We start from the raw sequence: 18,838 nt of genomic DNA, 5'->3' as shown, positions 1-18,838 counted from the left end.
CTAATATATTTTGGAGAATTATTGTGTGCTTTGAAAGTGGCTCTTTCCCCTCCTTTACAGAGGGGCATGTAACTAACTATGTGCTATGTGTTGATAGCTATACTTTTGTCAGAGAGAAACTGGCAAAACCAGGGGGAGGAGTCAAGCAGGGAATTAGTCTAGAATTCTTTGGTAAGCACAAAAAGGCAAGGTTTGAGCCTTCTTGAATGTCCCTGAATCTTATCTTAACTGCCTGTCTGAGAAGATCCTTTGAAATAGGCATTGGGCAATAAAGTAGCAAATTGAACTCTACACATATGGACCTGGTTGTTCACACCTGACAACTTCCTAAGCGCGAGGGAGGAGTCAAACGTGTCATAAGTCTCGAGCCCCAAATGATTGCCAGGCATAATGTTGAAAGAGGCATTTAGCTAGAATCCTTAATACACAGCAACACATTGGTGATTTGCTTACCATCACATACTCGTGTCTCTTCATTCAAATAGTACCCAGATGGACACTGGCACTGAAAGCTACCAAATGAATTGATGCATTGTCCTCCTTGACAAAGTCCAGGGAGTTCTTGACACTCATCAATATCTGTTCAGATAAAATTAGACACCGCATTTTGTTAGAACATCAAACCAACAGAGCTTGGCTAAGAATAATCAATGTAATAGTAGGATGTCTAGAAAAAGAGAACACAAGCAGGCATTACCTTCCAAAATGACAGTAATGGGATTGGGTCGAAATCCTTCTCCTCCTGGACACAATAGCTTGTAATCAGCTAAAAAAGGAAACCAATATTATTAATCCAGCATTCTTGCTTTGCAAGAAAAGTTAGAGTCATTACAATATTTTTCTCCTTTCGGCATGCTTCTTCCAACCCCGAGTCCTTCAAATGGAAGATTCCCTGAATGAAAACAAGCATTACCCTCATTTAACACATTCACTAGATATGCACGCATCCTCAATTCAATTCATTTAATGCCCCCAAATTAAATTCGCCATTCTCGTTCTTATTTTCAAATACATCTCTCATTTTTTGTTTCAAAGTCAACAGATTGTCCTTCTAGGAGAGGCTGAGCTCGAAGGAGGGGTCAAACGTGTCATCAGTCTTGAGTCCCTTCGAGCCCACAAGATATACTGATACAGATACAGATAATCAGAGTTGGAAGGGACCTTGTGGGTCATCTAGTCCAACCCCCCACCCAAGCGGAAGACACTACACCTTTTCTGACAAAGGGCAGTCCAATCTCTTCTTGAAAGCCTCCAGTGATGAAGCTCCCACAACTTCCAAAAGAAACTTCTGTTCCATTGGTTGATTGTTCTCACTGTCAGAAAGTTTCTCCTTATTTCCAGGTTAAATCTCTCCTTGTTCAGGTTCCATCCATTATTCCTTGTTTGGCCTACAGGAGCTTTAGAAAATAGCTTGACCCCTTTCTCTCTGTGGCAGCCCCTCAAATATTGGAAGACCTCTATCATGTCTCCCCTGGTCCTTCTCTTCACCAGACTAGCCAAGCCCAGTTCCTGCAACCGTTCGTTGTATGTTTTAGCCTCCAGTCCCCTAATCATCCTGGTTGCTCTTCTCTGCACTTTTTCTAGAGTCTCAACATCTTTTTTATAATGTGGTGAACAAAACTGGATGCAGTACTCTAGGTGTGGTCCTACTAAGGCTTTATAGAGTGGTATTAGTACTTCCCTTGATCTTGACTGTATCCCTCTGTTAATGCAATTTAGGATTGCATTAGCTTTTTTGGCAGCTGCTGCACACTGCTGGCTCCTATTTAGCTGGTTGTCCACTAAGGCTCCAAGATCCCTCTCACAGTTACTGCTATTGCGCCTGGTTTCACCCAGTCTATATGTGTACTTTTGGTTTTTCTTGCCTAAGTGTAGGACTTTACTTTTCTCTATATTGAATTTCATTTTATTAGATATGGCCCAGTGTTCTAGTCTGTCAAGATCCATCTGGATCTTGAGCCTATCTTCTTGGGTGTTAGCTATTCCTGCCAGCTTAGTATCATCTGCAAATTTGGTAAGTTCCAATCTTCCTTGTATTCCATTGACTCTTATCTACCACCAATTTGCCTTGACCGTTAGTAATTCAGATTCTTGTAGACAGCCTTAGCATGCAATCAACCTGTAGTCATTTGAATAGCCTTGATTTATTGCACCTGATAGTTCTCTTATAAATAAACTACCTCCCTGTAATCCTGGTTATATTCTCTTAGGAAACAAGCAGATTAAAGTGTAAGTCAGCTATGATTTTGCCCTTTTCCATCTCACTTACTTGAATTCACAGCTGGACACTGTTCACAAGGAATGCCCCAAGCTTTACCAAGGGAACAACAGCAAGAAGCCTTGGAAACACCAATGCCAATTTCGTTACTGCAAGCTGTATCACCATTATCTCCTCGAGGTTTAATTTCCAAATAACAGTAGCCAGAGCGTGTATCTGAAGAAGGAAAGTAGCACATGCTCAAACATCATCAATTCATAAAGATCCAGAATAAAAGAACAGTTCCCCTATAAGTCATGCATTGGGCATTGCTTTGACATTCCTGTTCATTCATTGCTCAATTCATCAGAGGCTTCTCAACTCCTGGCAAACTTTTTAAATTACCAATTGTCAGGTATATCTTTTTATTTCAAGACCTGAACCATGTAGTTATTGCCTCTTCCCAAAACATTGCTATTGTTTACTTATTTGTTAACCTGGTAGACCATTGATTCATCTAGATTTAGAGCAGCTTACTGGAACATTACTTACCCACACAGCCAACACGAGTTGGGTTCAGTTCAAAATCTGGGGGACATTCACAGGTGTAACTGCCTGGGATGTTGAGGCAAGTGCCACTGATACATGTTGTGGGATCTGCACATTCATTGATATCTGCACAGAGAAAAAAGGCAACATTAATCTATAAGTCAGCAAAAGACCCTGGACTGCTCATTTAACAAGGACATTAAGTTAGCCAAACTCACATTCTAATCATAAGCGGAAATGTTCAATTTAACTACTTTATGGATATTACAGACTTTTAGAACAGCAAGCTTAATTTGATACCTGGTGAGTTTTATCTTCTTTGGATTAAAAAAAAAAGTAAAGTAGGTAAAATAATATACAATTGGCAAAAAGCCATAAATAGATTTTAAGAAAGTTTTAAACATATCAGAGTTGGGTGGCTGTAAGAAATGTTTAAAAAATAAAATAATAACTAGGAAAACTTACTTGGGAAGTGGCTTCAAGTGCCCAAGAAACTTCTGGGCAATGCCCAGTTTGGCCAAATTAACTGACTAAATAACTAAAGTCCTATTAAGTTCCAAACTACAATTTTTAAGGTTTCTGAAATGTATTTAAATACAAGAGGGAAAAACAGTCAACTGAAGCTGCTCAGTTATTGTTCCTGAAATAGTGGAAACATGTTTTTGGTGGCTTCTATCAGCAATGATTATACCAAAGTTAAGACAGTTACTAAATTGGCCAAACTATTAAGTTACCTGTGCAGTTCCCGCCACTTCTGTCCAATTCGTATCCTGTCTCACACTGACACCGGAAGAGGCCAGGAAGATTGTGACATGTTCCAAAGACGCAGATGTTGGAAAGGGAGCACTCATCAATATCTGTAATGAGACAGTTGAGAAGAAATAGGAGATGTTTACCGAAGTAAGAATGAAAAGCCACAGCATGAACATCTCTGGGATCATTCTCCTTTTATGAAAATGACAAAATTGACTGCATTGGTTCAACCTTTGTGCATGTGTGCAACGTCATAATACAGTGTTCCTCAACCCTTAGCAATTTTAAGAGGTGTGGACAATTTTAAGAGGCGTTCTCCTTTTATGAAAATGACAAAATTGGCTGCATTGGTTCAACCATTGAGCATATGTGTGCAACGTCATAACACATTGTTCCTCAACCCTTAGCAACTTTGAGAGGGGTGGGCTTCAACTTCCATTCTAGAAGTTGAAGTCAACTCCTCTTAAAGTTGCCAAGGTTGAGAAACACTGCCATAACTCATACGCAAGAGGCTGTGGGCTTAGATCACCCTGATGCAACCCTACTTCTTTCGTTTTGTTCTCCTTGCTGACTCTGAAACGTAGAATTAGATAGCCCCCAAAATTAAAAACGAAACCAGATGAATACAAGATTTTCTTCTTCTTTGTTAACTACATGTATAAATCTGTACAAATTCAATCACCGTGAAACTCAACCCTCTCCTCCCTGGTGCCTCATTCCCTTTCTCCCATTGACCTTTGCCTCTAACAGACCCATGATTTTAATCTTCTTTAATTTTCTATGAGAAAAGGGTTTTTCCCCCAAAGAATCAGAAGGAAATTAACTGATGCTCTGTGGGAGTAGCAGGCTGTGTCTTTAGTCTTTCCAGCTGATGTCTCAACTTATTTCCCTTATTCAAGACATTGAGAATTAACAATTACATCTACATTTTCATAGACCCACCCAATACTCACTTTTTGATCATGACCAAATATTTTTTGTTCAGATACAAGTCGTAGCATACAAGCGTTCTTTACGGCCAACTGTTTATCTCAATATCATATAACATTTTTTCCTTCATGCTTTTACAAGAATTATGTCTTGATATACATGACATGCTATTATTCTTGGCAATAAAAATGCAAAATTAGCATAACCGCTAAGATGAACGATGCCAAAAGGGATACTCAATTACAGCATCTCTATAACACTTTGCCCCCTTTTGTTTGCTCAAGGAAAAACCTCGGTTTTAGTATGGTTTTTAACCATATTTTAATCTGTGAAGTTTTAATGTTTAATTTCTTTACTTGTTGTAACTTCTAAGCCGCCCAAAGTCACATCATAGGGTAGACGGGCAGCATAAAAACTTAATAAATAAAAAAAACACAGCTTTACTTGGAACAGCTTACATCTTGTGAGAATATCTGTAACACCACTGAATATTCACATCTACCTATCCCAGGTCATTGAGAAGGACTCCATAAGTGGACCAAAACGTCAAATCTAACCTGAACAACTGGCTGACTGTGTGACAAACCAAAGTTGCCAATGATGTTGTTCACAATGGGATGGTAGCATCTACATTTTGGGAGGTTGAGAGTATGGCAAAGGAGTGGACTATGGGGGTTTAGCTACCTTTTGCTTTTCAACCTCTATTCCAGGGGTCTCAGCCTGGACCACTTTAAAACTTGTGAACTTCAACTCCCAGAATTCCTCAACTAGCATGGCTGGCTGAGGAATTCTGGGAGTTGAAGTACACCTATTAAAGTGGCCAAGGTTGGATGGCTGAGGAATTCTGGGAATTGAAATCCACACATCTTAAAGTGGCTAAGGTTGGATGGCTAAGGTTGGAGATCCCTACACTATTCTCCTTCTTGGCGATATTCTCCGGCAATATTTTCTAAGACAGGATGTCCCTTGTATAGATAGATGATAGGATGGTAGAAAAGATAGATTGAAAATTAAAATCTCCTCTTCAAAGTCAAAATCTGGACTTCAAACCTTAAGAAGGCCAAGCAAGAGGGCTATAGCCTAAGCGAGATTATTTAACTGCTTCATTTACTCAATTACCTTCACAAGCTTTTCCATCGATGCTTGGCAAAAATCCCATATCACACTCACAACGGTAACCCCCAGGAGCGTTTAGACACTGACCATTTTCACAGAGGTTGACATTTTCAGAACATTCATCAATATCTGGAAAATGAAAAAAGTCACTTTAGTTGAAAATGCATTCTATCTCTATGCAAACAACTAACTAGGGTTAAGAATGTCACATGAAACTTATGGGTACAGGAAGGATTGTTACATATAAAGATATAAAACAACATCCAGAAACAAGTCAACATGTAGCATAATATGGAATACTTTTATTTAAAAAAATATAGCATGTTTTGTGTGACTCTGAAAGTCAAAATAATTTGGAGCCGAAATTGGAAAACAAGATCTGTTACTATTATTCAAAATTTACATAAGTATATAACTCCAGTCATAAACATTTTGTTATCATTAATGCATTACATAAAGAAAACCAGATCTTGTTTGAAATTTGATGATATATTTTATCTGCTAGAAAAAAGAAAAAAGCTTTAGGAAAACCCATGCTTTACGTGCTCAAACTCCTAGGTTCAATATCAGTTTTTCCAGGATTGAGTCTTGTTTGTTTTATTTTAATATTAATGGCAACAGCCTTTAGATTGTGCTTTACAGCACTCTCTGGGCAGTTTACAAATCAGCACATATTGCCCCCCAACAATTGGGGTCCTCATTTTATTGACTTCAGAAAGATGGAAGGTTTAGTCAACCTTGAGTCGGTCGGGATCCAACTTAGGGCTGTGAGCAGAATTTGCCTGCAATATTGCATTATAACCACTGCGCCCCCAGGCAGGGCTTAGCATGTAATAGGAAAATATTCTGCCTGAAACCTGGGAAAACATGTTATCCATTCAAGCATCACCCTCCCCTAAAAGCTCACCTGTACAGGTAAACCCAGTCCCGGTATAGCCTTCTTTACATAAGCAACGATATGATCCCGCTGTGTTCTTGCAATCCGCATGTGGACTGCACTGGTGTGTGGCATTGGCACATTCATCCAGATCTAAAGAGGACAAAAATTTGCATTAATAAGAGAAACATCCCCAGTTATCTATGCAAAGATAATGTGTACACAAGATTAAGAAGAAATCTCCAGTAGCACTGGTAATCCTCAACTTACAACCACAATTGGGTTCCAGAATTTCTGTTGTTACTAATTTCTGTTCTAATTCATAGTTTAAAAAATAGTTAAAGAAGGAAACATAAATTCATGCACCAATCAGTCCATCACAAACAATGGTACAGAATGATACATAAATGTTATACTGAGTGTACCAAAAATTTAAACCCAAGGAGAAGCTAGTGGAAATAGATTCAATATAAATAAATGCAACTATGCTGTCTGCTACTTTGCAAACCGTTATAAATAAAACTTGGGTTGAATTGCTTAGGTTCTCGAAAGGAAAGTAGAAATAGTTGTAGATTACTTAAAAAGGATTAAATGATCATTTAAAAAACATTTGGGCAATGATACAAGAAACATGAGGAAGGATGGCTTCCTTTTTCTAAACGTTTTCAAGAAAAAGGTTAGGTAAACATCTATAAAAGGCAACATCAATGTATGTTTTGATACCCAGATTTGGATTTCATGCTTAAAGAGTCACTTTTAGATAACAAACATATCTTTCATTCCATGAGAAAGGGATGTAAGCCTATGAAGCTGTTTAATTACAATTTATTTCAGTATTGAATTAAAGATTGACTCAGATCATCTGTGTGGGGGCGGGGTGAAGGGGGTGTAAGGAAGGAAGAGGGAGGAAGAGTTGTTCAAACTCACCTACACACTTGATCCCATCTCCAAGCCAGCCTGGTTTGCAGCCACATTTAAAGCTACCAGCTGTGTTTGTACAAATAGCGTTCCGGTCACAGTTGTCAGTGCCGATTTCACACTCATTTATATCTGTGGAAAGAATGGACAAAAATATCAACTGCAATGCACGTATGCTTCCCCTCCCCTTCCTATCTTGATGGTGTGGGAAGAAGAAGGCCAATTTGTGAGTGCAAAGACAACCAAGAGTTGTATCTAGAACAGTGAAGGAGATTCCCCCAAAGAATATGATCTATTCCATTGATTACACTGATATCTTGCCTTTCCTTCGGGGGCCCAAAGAAGCATACATACCACTCACAGCTCCATTTCTCCCCATAAGAAGCACCCTATAAAATGAGTTGGACTGGAAGACAGAATGAACATCCCAAAGGCATCCAGTGAGTTTTTATGTCTTTGGGTAGACTTGAAGTTGACATTCCCCAGTATAAACCATCATCCATGACACTACATTGGCTTTGACTGGTGCGTTGGTGATTTACCACTCTGTAAGCTTGTTGACATTCTTTCAGTGGTAGTATATTTAAACCCATATTATCAGACAAACGGCGGCGTGGTGGCCCAGCGGTTAAGACGCTGGGTTTGTCGGCTGGAAAGCCGACAACCCAGGTTCGAGACCCGGGTGCCATGCGACGGGGTGAGCTCCCCTCCTGCAAACCTAGCCGTTCGAAAGCATGCAAATGCGAGTAGTTAAATAGGCACCACTTCAGTGGGAAGGAAACAGCATTCCATGACCTCATGCTGGCCACATGATCGCGGAAATGTCTTTGGACTGTGCTGGCTCAATGGCCTTGAAATGGAGATGAGCATCAGCTCTTTATCGTCAGCAACTACTAGCGGAGTAACATCCGCAGGGAGTCCTTTAGCTTTACCTTTTACTATCAGGCAAATGCTAGGTGGCTATCCTAACGTGGAGATAAGCCATCTGATAGTGTAAGAGGACATTCACACAGTAACCACAACCTTGCACAAAACTGGCTGTTCATAAGACTTCTGCTCTTGTTTGATATGTTTAAGATCTCCTGAGAATTCAAACGAAAGGATGAGATGACCTCATCTCTCTCTCTCTCTCTCTATGGTGGGAACAAGTGAAACCAAGAGGGGTGAAGGGTGCCCACAACAGTGAAAGAAAGCTGGTCAGATCTCACCAAGCCTTGTCCATCCCACCATCTTGACATCCCACCATTTTGTCTTATTCAGCAGACCTATTTTTATTGGGAAATGTACGGATCTGATTTCGCCGAAGGGGTAAGAGGAATTTAACAGTGGGGTTTTTTTTTTCTCTCCAAAGGGCCAGTTGGCTCTCTTTGATTATTCCAGTCCAAATAAAATCTTATTTCAACTCCCCAGCGGGACAAACAGAGACTCCTTTGTTGGCTGTCTGGTCTCCAAGATCTTGGTACTATCTCTGTGAGTTTGCTGCTCAGCATGACTGAAGATACCCAAAACTGACTCCAAATATGAGCCATATATTCATGGAATTAACTAAAGGCACCCCCAAAAAGAGGGGGAGGGAACGTGATGCCAAGACTATGTAAACATTTTTTTTTCTATCGGCTCTTTCTCCGCCAATTTTGTTTTTCAACAAAGTTCTCCTTTGAGAATTTCTTTGGCTAGCCAAAGAAAACAAATATTCCAGTCTAAGGCCGTCCTTACAGCCAAACAGTTTTCTTACTTCTTCTTACTACAAGAACAAACGTCTTCTTATCTATTTAAGCAACTTCCATTAACATGATGTAAATAGTTTTTGCTCTGTTTTTCCAGCCACTTGACATCACGTTAAAAGGAGGTGAAGTGGCATGAATCATGGGTTTCAGTCTTAATTCCACCCATTTTATGAACGCTTAAAGGTGGGTCTAGTAATGTAGGTGATTGTATCTTTTCGCCTATGGGGAACTCAACTGGGGAGGAGCAGCGTTTTGAGCAGAAAAGACACCTCAGAGGAAACTATTAAGAAGCACCACACCTTCTTCATTTGCAGTCTTTTATTTGAGTCAGCAGTCGGCTATCTTTTACTGAACCACATGAGCAAAGATGCAACTTACACAAAAGAATTGTATGCAGGCTGGAATCACTTGCTAGCACTTGGCAGCAAGTGGTTTACTGACACAAGCCCACCAACACACATCCTTGATGTGAAGCAGACCCACAACATCACACTCATGAACATGACACACATACACACTGATCCTGTTGGCACAACACATTTAACTGGATAAAAGGAGGCATTATCATGCAAACGTTCTCATTTGCAGAATCTCAAGACAGGCTGGGACTGTCACCGTTTAACGCCATTTTGGGTGAACTGCCTGAGGGAATAATACTTTTTTCCCCACTTCTGAAACTGAGAAGTCTTAGAGACGTTGTGCAAAAAATGAGACTTCTCTAACTTCTTAGTCTCTTGCTTACATTGTGTTGCCCGGGGCCTGGAGTAAAAAGGGAGCAAAGAGGATGGAATAGGCAAATATGAAGAAGGGTTGCAGAATTTGGGTATGTCTAGTTTAATGAAAAGAAGGACTAGCAGCATTCCAATATTTTGAGGCACTGCCACAAAGAAGAGGTGGGTCAACTTATTTTCCAAAGCCCCAGAGGGCAGGACAAGAAACAATGGATGGGAACTAAATCAAGGAGAGAAGCAACCTAGAACCAAGGAGGAATTTCCTTACAGTGAAAACTATTAATCAGGGGGAAAACTTGCCTTCAGAAGTTGTGAGTGCTTCATCACTGCAGGGTTTCAAGAAGAGATTAGAGATCCATTTGTCCTGCTTGAGTAGGAGGTTAGACTAGAAAACTTCCAAGATCCCTTCCAACTCTTTTATCCTGTTAAATTTCTCCATTTTAACCATTACAGTGTCAATCCTGGAGGTGACACTGCAGATATTTTTGCCACACCTAAAAAATTCCTAGAAAGGGCCAACTTTCCCATTTTCTTTGCTGTAATTTGAGGTCTTGGGAATAACTAAATGATTGATTAATCAGTTACCTAGAGGATCTAATGACTTGGCTCAATCATGTAGTCTAAATACCATTTGGGGTGTTGTTGCCCCATATAATCTGTGGGACTCCCAGCTGGGGAGGGATCCATCTTGACTTGAAGAGATTTATTGAACAGATGTTGTTTTGTAGCCAAGCCAAAAAAATAAAACCCGTCTCTGCGAAACGTTGCCCTTTAACATACAGCCTGAAAAACCTTAGGAAGGATGAGTAAATGAATACTCTTTAGGAAAGGACTATTCAGAAGGAGGTTTCAGGTTCAATTGCTGGATAAAATGTGTAGGTCCCAAACTGGGGTGGGGTGGGGGGCGGAAAATCTTTCTCTGAGAATTTGGGAATGGCTGCCAGAAAAGCTATCCTAAGATTAGATAGTTTCCCTAGGAGGTTCTTAAAAGATTTAGATTTGAGATGGTTTTAAATGCACTTTGTATCATTTGCATCACCAAGAGCCAATAACTGTCTCTGAGTTCTTAACGTAAGCATGATCGAGTTTTTTGGAACTGAATGAAGAAGAGTTGGGGAAAGTTGTAAGACTTCAGATGTACTTAACGGAGTAACGGAATAGCAGAACTGCAAGGGACCTCGGTCCAGTCTCCTGCTGAAGCAAGCAACCCTATGTCATTCCAGATAAATGGCTGTCCGGTCTCTTCTTAGAAGCCTCCAGTGATGGAGCAGCCACAACTTCTGAAGGCAAGATGTTCCACTGATCAATTGTTCTCACTGGTAGGAAATTTCCCCTTAGTTCTAGGTTGCTTCTCTCTTTAATGATCTTCCACACGTTACTTCTTGTCCTGCCCTCAAGTCTTTGGAGGAAAATAAATTGATTTCTCTGTGATAGTCTCTCAAGTGCTGGAAGACGGCTGCGTCCTTCTCTTCATTAGACTAGATATATATCTAGTTCCCTCATCATATGGTTTAGCCTCCATACCTACTATCATACCACTTTGTCTTTCTTCAGAAACAGAATAACAAGAGTTGGGTGGGATCAGTCCAACGCCCTGCTCAGACAGGAGATGCTCTACCATTCCAGACAAATGGCTGTCCAGTCTCTTCTTAAAAACCTCCAATGATGGACCACCCACAACCTCCCACGGGGTGATTATTCTGTTAGGAAATTTCTCCTAAGTTCTATGGTTGCTTCTCTCCTTGATAAGCTTCCGCCCATTGTTTCTTGTCTTGCCTTAATACAATGCCTTAGACAGCTCAGCTGAGATACAAGCTGGATTTGAGCCACACTTTTCCTACAGTACTTTGTTCAACTTCCTGCTCCAGGCCTTTTCCTTCTTGTATTCTTAATTCGTGCAATATGCACATACCTTAGCTGACCTACTCCACTTTCCATTTCAGATAATTGAACATGACAGCATGAATGCAGCCAAGTTAGCTTGTCATAAGTAATGTATGTCGTTGCATAAAACACAGCATTTCCCTAAACTCGACCCATATACATTAAGAATGGAAGCAAAAAAAAAGAAGGAAAACGAAAAGTTTTAATATCTGCGTGGAATGTAAATGCATGTCAGTGGGTGGATCATGCACTCAGGGAAACAGCAGGGGGGCGTGGGGTGAGAAGGAAAAACTTGTTTACTTGTTAAGATGGAAACAGTTGGTAATGACAAGGGGGATGAAATATGTAGATGCGACTTCAAGCAAACTCCCAGAATCTTATGCAATTGTTTCATGAAAGAAAGAGCTTGTGTGAACATTTTTACAATTCTTAAGAAGTAGAGCTGAAACATTTTGGCATGGCAGCAAGAAGGAAGGAATCCATTCCCTTCGGTCAAGCAGTTCCACACAAGGGCTCACTCTTTAAAATACTTAACACCATGTTTTGGGAAGTGGGGTCTCCTGTCGAGGAAATGAAAACCCAAGTCCTTGGCACTTTTTCAGAGCATGGAAACAGGCTGAAGACATGTTCCTTTATGACACTTGAGCAAAGGAATTTGGACTACTGGGATAAAAGCATGATCTCTCCCCTCTACTGTAGGCTTTCCAAGGGCAGCTGCAAATTTTGTGTTAACATTCAGATGAGCACTAAAAGGAGCACACATGGACACATGCTAAGACAGCAGCAAAACATGAACACAACATTCCAATCATTGCACCTATTTATTAGACTGACAACCATATAGGTTTGCGATGAGAGCATAAAACAAGAGTAACCTCAACCATCATAGTTGGCCACATGTACAAAATCTTTGTGGTTAGCCTCCTCCACCCGAAGATTGCATGGCAGCCTAGGGTGGCTGGTGGCGAGCTTTCTTAGATGTCCCAAAGCAAGGTACAGTTCGGAATTACAGAAATGAAATGTCAGCCTTGGAAGCCATTTTTTACTTGGAAGCTCCGAGGCTGCCACATTCAGTGCCTGGGAAAGGGGGATTTCATAGTGAGGTAGGAGATTAGACTCAATAACATTCTTTCTCAGAGAGTCAAGGACATGTTGCCCTGCACCTGGAGGGTGGGGAGTGTCTGGAGGAAGGTCTCCAGTTGGGATGACGTTTTGATTGGGCCATGTGATGGACTGATGGATACAGGGGATGGATCTTTGATTTCTCTTTTGGGAAGGGAAAACCCGGAACTCTCAGATTTGGGGTTTCCCAGATGTGCCAATATGACAACTCTAATAAAATGGAACTTTGAGGAAATGCTTGTCTCAGAGTTTATTGGTTTGGAGTTGGTTAGTTGGAACACTGACATAAGGCTGCATTGCAGAAATAAAGATTATCTCGAGAGAAGGTAAAACTGATGTGCTGAATAACGGATTAATCAAGGAGGTGGCTGTAAGGGATAATTTGCAATAACAGAAATAAAAATGGATTGTAGAAATAAAAACCTTGATAGAGGGGAAATAGGCAATATGTTGAATAACTGATTCATGAAGAAGGCAGCTGGTGGCAGACTTCTTACGTGCCTCAAAGGAAGGGATAATTTGCAATAACAGAAATAAGGAAGTTTTGCCGAAATGAAGACCTCGATAGAAGGAAAACAGATGACGTGATGAATAACTAGGTTTCAACTATCAAAGGCAAAATCTGTGTCTTTTGCAATCCAATTCATCTTCAATTAATCCTACCATGATAGGCATTATTAAATTAATGCACATGAGAGCTTAGAAATACATAATGTATGGTCATTTAAAGAACAATAGCACTCATCTAGATGAAAACCTACCTGTGCAACCTGTGGTCCCTTTCTTTCCAGAATAACCTATTTCACAATGACAGATGAAAGAACCTTTTGTATTCTCACAGCTTCCGCTCAGGCAGATGTTTGGATGCAGTTCACATTCGTTAACATCTGGAGAGGGCAAAGAGTTTTCATAGGTTATAAAATGTGATTAATAGTTGACTAATATGTACTGAAACCAAGAAGGAGCATTATAAATTTGGCAAGGAAAAACTATGGGTTATTTGGAAGTAGGTTTGCTTGGTTCTGGAGAAAAGCTAGAGTTTAAATCTATAGGGATGCTGAACTCTCCCCCCAAGTGTATTAACAAGACAACAATTGCTGTTGTTAGATCATAATTGTTTTCACTCCCTGAAAACATTCTCAAAAGTGTTGGCTGTTGCTGTGTTTATGGCTCCTAAGCTTTTTGTATTGTTCAGTCATAACATCAACAGCATTAATATGCTCTAAGGATCCATCTGATTGTAGAAATATACAGTGTTCTTTATGCTATTTTTTATCATCTCCATATACAAACTTCCTAATAATACACAAATGTGTTACATGGTTTTTCTATCAAACGCCAAATCTCTTTGTGTATCTGGAAGGACAAGCACTACACCCAAAAATCTAAACATTGAGAAATCTTGTTCCTTGTATAAGCCTTCACCTCTGAAGACTTATTTTAATGTGAGTATTTCTCAGCATGCCTATATGCTTCTTTTAGAAAAAAAAAATGTAGTAGAATTCTCCAGATTTTGGTCTCCTTCTTAGACAGGGATAAGGTGCAGAAAGTCTACTAAGGTGTCACAGTGAGATTATCTGAGAGGTCTTTAATTATTTTATTTACCAAAAAATAGATACATGTTTGCATTCAATTAAAGAGACTTTGAGGCACCACTAAAAATTAATCCACAAATAAATGGATTGTTATTAAGTGATATAGGTCAATCTATAGTTGCAAATTTAATTGATTCAAACCTCTATTTCCAAGCTAGTTCATGGCAGGTGTAATGGATTACAAACTCCAGAATTCCCAACCAAGGTAAGACCTGCTTCCTGGACATCTTGCAAGTCAACACCCTCTGGATAAAGCCATTCAATTGCATTTTCTTAGGTTTCCACTCTGCCTTTGTTTCAGATGCAAAATAACAACAACAGATACGCTAGGCTTTCCACATGCTCCCAGCCAGCAACACTGGGTGAAAAAGAATGGCTGGTCTGAGTCACAATAATTGTCCATGGAAGAATGACGACCTCAGCTCTGACATCTTTGACAGGTCCTTGGTGGTCTCTGAGCTTGGTAAGTAACTAAGTAACCTCATCAGTGCCAGTTGTCTGGAACTAGCACTGCTGTTGCCTAGTTTGGGTAATGAAACACCTGCAAGAAAACAACCAAGCTCAGAGAATATCAAGGATCCCTCATTTCAGCCCTGAGCTACAAATATCCTAGTTTATTGCTCTGACCTCCCTGATCCTGGATGGATACTATAAACTACGTTCGGCTTTCATATGAAGAACTGCTTCTTGCTTCACTGTGGGAACTAATCATCTGACAACCAGATTAGGATAACAGATGTTTTACTTGCCTAGGCAGGTCTTCATGTCTTCGGATGTCATGAAGCCTTCATAGCAAAGACACCTGTATTCTCCAGGGATGTTAGTGCATTGGCCACCATCACAGATGTTCGGATTGTTTTCACACTCATCAATATCTAAAAGAAAAAGGCACAAGTAGATATTCGGAGTTAGTTTTCTGCTTTCTTTCTGTCTCACAACCAAGTGAAAAATTACACAGGGAGAGTCTGGTGTTTGTTTACAGGTATCCCCCCCCCTAGGAAAGTCCATACAATTTCTTTTGGACTATAATGTTATATTAAAATATCTGTCAATTCTGCATGGTCTCTTTCTGCTTACCTCATCTGCAGTGGTGGGATTCAAATAATGTAACAACCGGTTCTCTGCCCTAATGATTTCTTCCAACAACCAGTTCACCAAACTGCCAGAAAGTTAACAACTGGTTCTCCCAAAATGGTGTGAACTGGCTGAATCCCACCACTGCTCACCTCGCATTACTTGGTATGTACAACTTCTCTAGACCAGTGCTTATTATTAATCATTGTGCACTGACACTAGATAGAAGAAATTTCATCTTGTGCAAGTATTACCATCTGTGGGAAGATGGACAGCCAATAAATCGGATAGATGAATGGATAGATCATTGATAGATAGATAAATAGGATAGATAGATAGGTAGATAGATAGATAGATAGATAATAAGATAACAAAACCTTTATTGTCATTTTTTACTGTGAACACACTGCCACACATTAAAAAATGAAATTATACTGTCTGTTCTCAAAAGAAATAATATATCTGCCCATACACATACATAATATGCATATACACATGCTATATGCATACATATATATAATCATCACTGTCCATTTTGAATACCTAGCAGAAAGAGTTCACAAGTTGATGCTATATATATAGCAAAACAAATAAAATTGATGAGAGAGAGAGAGAGAGAGAGAGAGAGAATGAGTATATGATAGGTAGGTAGATTAGATTAGATTAGATTAGATTAGATTAGATTAGATTAGATTAGACAAAATAGGTAGATAGATAGATAGATAGATAGATAGATAGATAGATAGATAGACAGACAGACAGTATTTTTTTTCTTTTTAACTCAGAGTGCTTTTGAATCTCTGGTATAATTTCTCAGGATTTTCCCTGTTAAGGTCATCGCATACCAGCTGAATATCCAAAACTTTGCTTGGTTACTCAAAAGAAATGTTTGCAAAACAAAGACTTGGGCTGAGATTCTCTTCTCTTTGGGAAAAAAAAAGGGTGTAACTCATCAAAAGATGAGTCTATTGTGGCTTTTAGGAATTAATGCAGCTGCAGAAACCTTAACTCATTTTAACTAACAAGTCCAAGAGGCCAAGAATAATTATTCATTCTCTATGCAGCTTGCACCAAACTAACAGAAAGTGTTATAACAGTTGTTTTTGTTAAGGAGATCCAACATGGAAGACATCCTTTGTTGGCTATTGATCATTTATTAATCACAAGATGCTATCAAACCCTGAAACAATTTGGATCTGGAGCCTTTGCTAAATAGTCATGCAAAATGCACACATGTTTTATTTCTCTCTACTTAGGATGTGCTCGCTTCAAATTTGGCAGGCATACTTTCACCCCTTCTGTCCTTATATCTCTCCTTTTCTGAACCCATTTAAGGGCCTTCTCTTAAATCAGAGGTCTCCAAACTTGGCAACTTTAAGACTTGTGGATTTCAACTCCCAGAATTCTCCAGCCACTATACTGGCTGGAGAATTCTGGGAGTTGAAATGCACAAGTCTTAAAGTTGCCAAGTTTGGGGACCCCTGTCTTAAATGCTGCTATCTGATGGGACCTTGGAAGCATGCCTTCCCTGTAGCTGCTCCAGCCCTTTGGAACAATCTTCCACCTGAGATTCAAGTTCCCCTTCTGGAAAATCATGAAGAACTGGTTCTTCCCTCAAGAGTAGGGCTAGGATGGGGTTGAGCCAGGAGGCTAATAGACTGATTGGCCTGCAGCCTGATGGGAAGGGTTATTTTGTTTTCTTGGTGTTATAAATCAAATAAATAAAAAGGTCAACCATGACACTCTTTTCAACTCACCCTAATTCCATTTTGGTAGCCAGAAAGTGCAACAAATCCATTGGAAAAGCTGCCTCTTATAGTCATAGAACATAGAATGCTATGGTTGGAAGGAGGACCTGGAGGTCTTCTAGTCCAACCCGCTGCCTCAAGGCAAAAGCTTTATACCAACCTGCTCAAATGGTTGTCTATCTATCTTTGAAAACCTCCAGTAATGGAGCATCCACAACTCCAGGAGGCAAGCTATTCCCGATTCATTGCTCTCACTGTCAGGAAATTTCTCCTAACTTCTACTGCAAGTTGGATCCTCTCTTTAACAGGAGAGATTAATAGGAAACCATTCCAGGTAATAGAATCTTGGAAAGGAAAATAAACTGGCATGCTTGATTGCCAGTTTCTAATCAATTCTAATTAGAATTGCATTTCCACTTTTCTTTCAGAAGCTCAAAGCATTTTCTCCTACTGTTTTCCATAACAACCCCATTGTAAGTGGGCTGAAAGAGAGGGACTGGTACAAAAAGCATTTTCTGAGTTTCTGTGATTGACAGGAGTGGAGCCTTGTTTTCTCGTACAATATTTAAACTCTAAAATACCACATCACCCTGGATATCCAATAGATTGTTGCAGGCAAGATGCTGACTCTGTAAAACCACTTAAAGAGGGGTGTAAAGTATTGTGAAGTGGTATATAAGCCTAAGTGCTAAGTGTTATTGCTATCGCAAGCTAACTCTGCCTACTGCCAGCAGTTTGATGCTGACCTGCTGAAGGTTGACTCAGCCTTCCATCCTTCAGAGGTCAGTCAAATGAGAACCTAGATTGTTAGGAGCAATAGGTTGACTCTGTAATCTGCTTAGAGAGGGCTGTAAAGCACGGTAAAGTGGTACATTAGTCTAAGTGCTATTGCGATTGCATGCAGCTTTCATATGCTAAAACTACAGCTCCTGTCATACACACAATTACTCAAACATAACAAATTTTGATGGAACCCACATTTGAGTAAACAGGCAAGCAAAAATATATTATGGTCAGAGAAAAATCAGAGGTACGGCCAAGACATTAGCAAACGTTGGGTAACATACAATAAATGTTTACAAATTTACTTTACCAGTGCAAGTTCTGTGATCTGGCATTAGCGCAAAACCGGGTCTACAGCTACATTCATAGCTGCCTTCTGAATTCGTACAGTACGTGTCACAACCGCCATTCATTATGCTGCATTCATCAATATCTGGAACAAAAAAAAAAAAAGAGAGAGAGAGAGTGATGTCTTATACTTTACAATAGTTGCCATGCTTTCTAACAAGGTCTTGGCTACGGAAATTTCAAAGTTACTAATATAGTGCAATCAAGGTAAATTAGCGGCTAACCTTGAGCCCAGAATTATCACTGGAGAGTACAGTAAAAGGCACAGGTGGTCTCAGAATTGGAAATTCATAGTTTTAGTGGTCTACACCAGTGTTCCACAACCTTGGTCACTTTAAGGCAGGAGGACTTCAACTCCCAGAAATCTCCAGTCATCCATTCTGGTTGGGGAATTCTGGGAGTGGAAGTTAATCTTTCCTTAAAGTGCCCAAGTTTGAGAAAAGCTGATTTACACACCTACTAATTTTACAACTGGATTATTGCAAG

General features: G+C 39.8%; 1 protein-coding gene across 1 annotated transcript in view; it reads right to left on the bottom strand.

Moving 5' to 3' along the window:
- FBN1 (fibrillin 1) overlaps positions 1 to 18,838 on the bottom strand; it is a 183,542-nt gene that overhangs the window by 43,693 nt on the left and 121,011 nt on the right. The window contains exons 30-40 of the mRNA XM_087972672.1: positions 18,315 to 18,437; positions 15,149 to 15,274; positions 13,566 to 13,691; positions 7,350 to 7,472; positions 6,453 to 6,575; positions 5,549 to 5,674; positions 3,481 to 3,603; positions 2,750 to 2,872; positions 2,270 to 2,434; positions 698 to 766; positions 454 to 579 (exon numbers count right to left, since the gene is read on the bottom strand). Of these exons, the coding sequence (XP_087828798.1) occupies positions 454 to 579; positions 698 to 766; positions 2,270 to 2,434; positions 2,750 to 2,872; positions 3,481 to 3,603; positions 5,549 to 5,674; positions 6,453 to 6,575; positions 7,350 to 7,472; positions 13,566 to 13,691; positions 15,149 to 15,274; positions 18,315 to 18,437 (1,353 nt within the window). The remainder of the gene's footprint in view (positions 1 to 453; positions 580 to 697; positions 767 to 2,269; positions 2,435 to 2,749; positions 2,873 to 3,480; positions 3,604 to 5,548; positions 5,675 to 6,452; positions 6,576 to 7,349; positions 7,473 to 13,565; positions 13,692 to 15,148; positions 15,275 to 18,314; positions 18,438 to 18,838) is intronic.

Source organism: Notechis scutatus, chromosome 11 (assembly GCF_049901735.1).
Source record: "Notechis scutatus isolate UNSWTSFEM ecotype Mainland chromosome 11, rNotScu1.2, whole genome shotgun sequence".
NCBI lineage: Eukaryota > Metazoa > Chordata > Lepidosauria > Squamata > Elapidae > Notechis > Notechis scutatus.
The sequence above is the reverse complement of the archived record's forward strand: the minus strand, read 5'-3'. Positions and strand labels throughout refer to the sequence as shown.